Genomic DNA, 7,058 nt, shown 5'->3' with positions numbered 1-7,058 from the left:
CAACTTGTTTTAATAAAGGTTCCCAAAAAAGTCAAATCATGGAATGAAAGGTCCTAAACATTAAGGAGTGACTAATAAGAAAAGTGATTGAAGAACATTTTGTAAAGGTAATTGATGTGAGAGCTTTCTTTTTTTCCTTTATATGTTCACTACGTGTGGGTTGCTTTAGAAGCAGTATAAGAATTTCCAGTTCAAGGAAAAGACGTCATGACTTTTTCAAAAATCCATTAAATGTGAAAGGATTGTTTTGCTGAACACTGTGCGATAATTGAGGTAAAAGAAACAGCATTCAAAGCCACATTACACTGAAGGTATGATGATTCTCCTTGACAGTTAGCCTGGACCTGGTTACAGGCTAAACTTTCATACTTACAGTTGTTGCACAGGATCAATTCTCACTTCATCAAATGTTGAGTAAGGCTGATGAAGTGGAAGCATGACCAGTCAGTCAGTTTTTAAGGAATATTAATTTTTCTCATGATGCATTATGGTTGGGTCTTTGTAAATAATATAACAAAGAGTAAGGTTGTTAACCAGCTGAAATAATATAACAAGGTTTCTGACCCCATCTTTTGTAATGTGTCTTATAATATTTAGTTTAGTGCGCTATACAAATATAGATTGATGATTAATACTCTCAGGTTCACTGGTTGGTTTCATGGTTAACAGTGTGTACATTTTGACAAGCAGATTTGACTAATAAGAAAAAAAAATAACTTATGTCCCTTAGGTTCATTTTTTTATTGTATGAACCTGAAATTTGTATGGCTTTTGGGTCCTTCAGCTTAGGGTTTCTCCTAATATGTATAGAGTCCTTCAAAATGACCTGCACTGATTCATAAATGTTTAACATAGAGTGGTATTCAATATAAATAAAGTATTTAATCCATAAGATTAAACACAGCAATAGAAACATTTAGCATAGCATGTTTATTCTGCATGGCTGAGTTAACCCTTGCTATAACATGTAATAAAATGTTAAAATTGTAAAAAAAAAAAAAAAAAAAGTAGAAATTACATATCTAATTATATGGCATCCTGTAAACAAACAGCCATTTTAGAAAACAAATGGAAATGAGGATAGACTATTTTAGACTAAGTGTTATATCATTATGCTGTTGTACCTACTGTACCAAGACTTGTTCAATAAATAAGCTACTTTACTTTGTTCATCAATTACAATAAAAAAATACCATCAATCCAAGAGAAACCAGTCAGAAAAAGTCATCAGGCAAGTCTGCAGATTTAGAAGTGTTAGAAGTGCAATTATGCCAATGCAAATAGACACATTTCCTATCCATTGTTGTGGTTTGTTTGATAGAATATAACTGGGAAAAAAAATCATCAGTTGTTCTTGTTGTTCTTTGCTACAATAATGTAGCAAAGAACAAGATATGTCTGAGCTTTACTGAATTTTTTTTTTTACAGCCTCTTTTTTTTACGCACAGCTTCATGTTGTTTTACTTCCTCCAGGAGACCAAAACACGTTTTTCTGTGGTCAAATTTTGACATCCATGGTTCTGAATTTTGTCAAAACATTATCAAAAAAAATGTTCGTCATTTTTGAGTATTTAAAATGTCTGATGTTATTAAAAAACGAATGACAACTTTTCTCACTTTCTTTCGGAAATCCAAATACTTACCGGAAGTCGTCAAATGACACAACGCGCGAGACATCCTGCGTCCCTTCGAGCGGGACTTTGATTGCTACCAGCCGCCCTAACTATAAGATTTGTTATTGTCTCCAATAGTAAGTTTTGTTTACTGACATGGCCTTTCAGGTTGAAGCGGATTTCCCCCCTGGCCTGTCATCTTTAAATGTAAGTGATGAATTTAGTCTCAAATGGTCCTGAGCTAACACGGCTGTTAGCTCTTAGCTAAAGAAAACATAAACAATAGCTTTCCCACATTACTCAACGAGTCAGTCATTTCAAGACAGTTATGTTAAAAACCTTTTAAAGATTCGGATCCTTTATCTTGAGGTGGATTGTTTGCTTGAATAACAATTGTAAATGTAAGATAAGCTAACCTTTAAGGTACAACAGAGCCAAATATCAACAACAACAACAATCAACTTCAGTTTAAAATATGAAACATGACGTCACTTTGAACCCTGTGGTCATTTCATGGTCAACGTAGATGAAACGTTGACGTCATGACTGCTACACTGCCAAAACAAACATTTACCTGGATAACGGGTTTGTAAGGAAATGCTGAGTGTTACTCTGTCCATTACAATATTTACCATGAAAATAAACACAAGGAGCATGTGTAGGTTGTCTTGTTGTTACACTTTTGTTTATTGAAAGTGACGCAATCAAGCTCGGAAATTCTATAATTTACAATGTCCATACTTTGTTGGTTATAGATAGACTTAAGGAAGTCTCTTTTCATGCTAAATTAATTTAAATGAAAGTATGAATTACTAATGCAACTATCTCAGCATTGGTTATGATAGCTTAGATTCACCAAAAAAGTCTGTGTTGCTAACTCTCCTGTTTATTCTTATTTTGAACATAAGTATCAATGAGTCACTGACTGAGATTTCTCTCTTGTACAGAATGTTGACACCCTGCTCAGGTGTCCCATTTGCTTCGACTTCCTCAACATAACAATGATGACTAAATGTTCTCACAACTGTAAGTAACAAACAAGCAGAAAAACTTTAACTGTAGCTGAGGTGTTTTTTTTGCTGTTGCTGTTATTGAATGTATAGCAATGTTTTGAGTATGTACAATATACTACTTTGAGTGGGTTGTACAAAGAGCAAAATGAAGCAGCAGAGAGTCTTAAAAAACAACTACTTTTGCAGTTAGGCAGTTAGTTAAACATCTGAATAATACTTGATTTCTTTTGAAAATAGTGGAGTTTTTTGCAGTAAGTGTGTAATCCAGCCACTCCAGAAACAAATGAAGCATTTGTAGTGTCTGGTTCCTCCCTTTTTCTCTGACAATAACAGTATGAGTTCCTTGCTTAAGTTAGATCAGTTTATTTAGGTGGATGGATCTTAGCTTGCATCTTATTGTTTTAATAGACTCTGCATCCTTTTTCTCCTTCTAAGTTTTGCTTTGTTAAAGTATTGTTTGCAATTTATTCCACAGTTTGCTCCTTGTGTATCCGAAAATTTCTGTCCTATAAGCTGCAGTGTCCTCTTTGCAATACAGTAAGTATGAATCTGCATAGTCATCAGAGTCATAGCTCAAATTAAGAATTCAGGATTGCAGGTTGTTATCTGTAATACACTGTGTTAGCCGGGTAAAGATTACCCTCTTACATAATTTTTCCTTTTCTTTTAGGCAGCAACAGAACAAGATCTAAGGAACAACCGTTTGTTGGATGATTTAGTTGTAAACTTTCGAGCTGCAAGGTAACCTTACAACACATTAGAACTGTCTTATGTCCATCAGGACTAACTTTATAAATGGACCTGTGTGCAGACTGCATCATCATTAGCTGTTTTTAAAATCAGAACTACAATTGTAAGAGGGGTGAAGTAATTCAAAGTGTGCACTTTGTAGGGATGTAACAACATCAGAATCTCACAATACAATAATATTGCGATATTAATTGTTATTAAATATAAAGAGAGATGGCCATTTATTAAACAATGATTGGACATTGAGACAGGGTATGAGATGGGTCAAATGACCTGAAGTCCCTTTTTGTAAAATGGAATAATAGGTTAGGCAAACGCTTCCTTTAGAATCTTTGGCTTGGCTGTACTTTTTTTAGCATCTTTTCGGGGATGACTATTTGCCAAGTGGTGACTCGTATTCCCTGACGTGTAGGTTACCGCAGTCTGGCAGTGTCTTCATACTGTTTTTTGTTTGTCTGGCACCTTTTCTGCTTTTTCATTTCTCGACACAGGAAAACCGAAATGCTTCCACATGTCAGATTTAAAATCGTCTTTCTGTAGCCTACTCCCTCGCAAATAAAGTTGGTGTCCACCATTTCCCGTGTCACTGTTCTATATCTGAGGCAGCGAGGAGAACGCAAAAAATTATGGGGGCTTCATTAGACAATTGTTTCCCTAGTTCCCAATTCCCTCCACCCTGCTCCTCTGCAGCAGAAACAGAACTACACTTTCTGCCCATAAGACCCATCGTTTCATACCGTCACAAACCACGACGGTGTCAAGACACTTTTGAACTCTGGATATCGTGAAGTTGACGATACTGTTACATCCCTAGCACTTCAACACTCATCCATTTTAAATGTAGGGGTTTTTTTCAGTACAAGCTGTGGTCATCTGATAATACGTCATTAAAACATTTGACAGCATGAAGAGACACAGATGGTTGAAGTTAAGAAACTGCTACCTTACTTTATCATCATAGAACAATGAAATCCACAAACTTGAACGGTCCTTTTTGTAACCACAAAAAAGTTTTTACATTTGATTATTTTTTCCTTCGAGAGAGACCACAATAATTGAAAATAACAGATCAGGACATAAGACTTTTCCCAAAAGTTTTCCATGTAAACCTTTTTACTCTGAACACAGGTGCACCTTCTGTACGTCTGTACACATCCAGACTCGAGGAACTGAGGAGAAAAAGGTTTACCATGGGGATTTCAGGGGGGATTACTTGTTATTGTGCAGATTACAATATGTCCACAAGGGAACCTGTTTCACTTAACTTCAATTTACCAGCATTAGAAAAATGCTTATAATTGCCTTTCAGTAATCTACTTGTGATTTTACGGATTTTCTGTAAATCAAATGGGGATTTTGTTTTCATAAGCTGGGGTCGCACAGGGCACGTTTCTCTGAGTTGTATTGCTTAGGGGCTGAGTTTTTTTTTTTTTCATTAGATTAGTATGTAGGCAGAGGGAGCAGTATCCAGGCTGAGCTGGTCTAAAAGACATTTCTTGGTTCTTTAAATTGGATTTTTTTTCTGCAGTGACATTCATTGCAGTGTAGGAAAACATTTTCCTTAATGTTTTGTTATTGGTGGCACTGGCCGCACGGGTACAGCTTATAGCTGTTTACTTGTGCTCACTTCTGCTTCATGTGCAGCTGTTTTCTGCAGTGTCATACTGTTTTTCTTTAGTGAAATAAACTACAATTTACAATCTTGGGGCTCAGCTGGACACTCTATGGCCTCCTGGTTTAAGGTCATAATTTCTTTCTCATCATATGATCCTCATTTTGTATCAGTCTTTTTCCTGTGAAAAAGTGATAATATGAAAGGACAACGGAGGACACATCTCCTCGGGGTCATGCTGCTGCTTTTTCAGAAATAGATAAGTCTATGACGTTTTATGACTGGTCTGTGTTGGGTGCATTATGGATGGGTCTCACTCTCACCCTGCTAGGCGGACACAGACTGGCTTTAAGTTAATCAGTGAGCTTTGTCCCTGTATAATAAACAACAAAAATAACTGGCTAATGTAAATATATGGGATGATTGCTTTTATACGATATTATAGTTGTCAGTTTACCTTTCCATTGATTACCTCAATATTATCCCACTCTGAGAGGTCTCTCTTCAAACTTCACCCTCTCTGATTGTCATCACTGCTGAGATGAGTCGCTTACGCATCTCCTCTGTGTTCAGTTTTTTAATTTCCTGTTGTCTAGTGTTGGGCGGCTAAAGCACGCAATTCTTTCTTTGATAGATAGCTCTGTCATAAAGTCTTGTTGTTACGTGGTAATAGATTTTTCTCAAACAGTTAGTCTTTGTTTTGGATTTACTCATTTGCACCGAATGATATCTACTGCCCAAAGACAAGAACTGTCTCTGTCACATGAAAAAGTTGGGCCTGGGTAAAACATATTATCAAGCCTGTTCTCCTTTTGTTTTACACGAAAGAGAGGGAAAAAACAAAACTAAAACAAAAAGAAACTCTTAACCCTGAGAGCTTACCTCATTACTGAGTCACTTACAGAATGCTCCACTTACAACAATATACTGTATATGGTGAGCAAATTCACAAGTGAGTGTACAGCCCTCTTTTCATTTTCCCTCTATGAATTCACATATGAAACATACTCACCTCAACCTCAGCAATGTAAAAAAATGCACTGTTAGCACTCACCTTTTGTAACTCTTTTAACACATTTTGTAGTGAAAAGACTTTCGACTGTGCAGCAGTAAACAAGATATTTGAATTACTATGGGCTATAATGGCCATAGTAGTATTTTATCGCTGGAGAAAAATGTTTTTCTTCGTAAGAATAATGCAGGAAAAACAGGTTAATGCATAGAAAAATAAACACATCTTTATACTTACTAATTATGAAAAGAACCATGGGACAAAATAAATGTAACTAGTGTTGTAATTTAAGTAGTTGTTGTTGACTTGTTTGTGGGTCTTAGGTCGGGTTAGGGTGTCAATCAGACTTCAAACTAAAAGCTTAAACTTCTGTGTTGATTCCCTCATAACAGCATTTTGACCTCACAGGGATTCTTGGTGTGTTTCCCAGTGTCTTGATTTTTACATATTGTAGCTCATTTCTTATTCTTTTTGTGCCTTGCTTTGTTTCCAGTAAATTGGTCATTTTAAAGTATGAGTTTGCAGCCACTGCCAAGCCTCCCTTCCATTCATAATACCCTGAGAGATATGGTCTGTATATTATTAATGGCTTGAGTGTCCTTCCCCCTTCAGAATAATGAGTTTTGGATACGGTCGGATTGAACTGTTATATTTAGATCAGCTCCACGTCCTCGTTCTCCACCTACAATGAGTTCAAGTCAAGCCCGGGCAGACATTGAGTTTTATTTTGGAAGAGGAGTCAGAAAAATCATTTTTCATATATTTTTATGGTGTCTGAGCTACAATAAGGTAATGCCAATAGAAGGAATACCATTTTGTTGTCATTGAGACTTTTAACTGTTTTTTGGACCATTGGTGGTGCAGATTATTTAAAGCATTTTTTAAAGAGGTGTTTCTTTGCGTTTATTACTTAACAAAAAAAAAAATCCCCTACACTTCACATCCTTAGAGGTCATTGCATAACTTCAGTGACTAGTTTTAAACGCAAAGTAAACCTTTTATGTACGTAATGTTTTAAAATAAGGACTTATTTGCTCTTCTGACAGGTGTCTTCTCCA

The 7,058-nt window shown here is 36.0% G+C and overlaps 1 protein-coding gene across 3 annotated transcripts in view; it reads left to right on the top strand.

Moving 5' to 3' along the window:
• Nucleotides 1-1,645: 1,645 nt before the first annotated feature.
• rad18 (RAD18 E3 ubiquitin protein ligase) overlaps nucleotides 1,646-7,058 on the top strand; it is a 30,880-nt gene continuing 25,467 nt past the window's right edge. Inside the window, exons 1-4 of one of the 3 annotated variants that reach the window (XM_061041915.1) lie at nucleotides 1,646-1,820; nucleotides 2,561-2,639; nucleotides 3,102-3,163; nucleotides 3,297-3,367. In XM_061041915.1, the coding sequence (XP_060897898.1) occupies nucleotides 1,770-1,820; nucleotides 2,561-2,639; nucleotides 3,102-3,163; nucleotides 3,297-3,367 (263 nt within the window). In that variant the 5' untranslated portion in view covers nucleotides 1,646-1,769. The remainder of the gene's footprint in view (nucleotides 1,821-2,560; nucleotides 2,640-3,101; nucleotides 3,164-3,296; nucleotides 3,368-7,058) is intronic. The other 2 variants (XM_061041913.1, XM_061041914.1) reach the window with 2 other exon arrangements.

The sequence above is a fragment of the Labrus mixtus genome, chromosome 7 (genome assembly GCF_963584025.1).
Source record: "Labrus mixtus chromosome 7, fLabMix1.1, whole genome shotgun sequence".
Classification (NCBI taxonomy): domain Eukaryota; kingdom Metazoa; phylum Chordata; class Actinopteri; order Labriformes; family Labridae; genus Labrus; species Labrus mixtus.
This window is presented reverse-complemented; position numbering and strand designations above follow the sequence as displayed.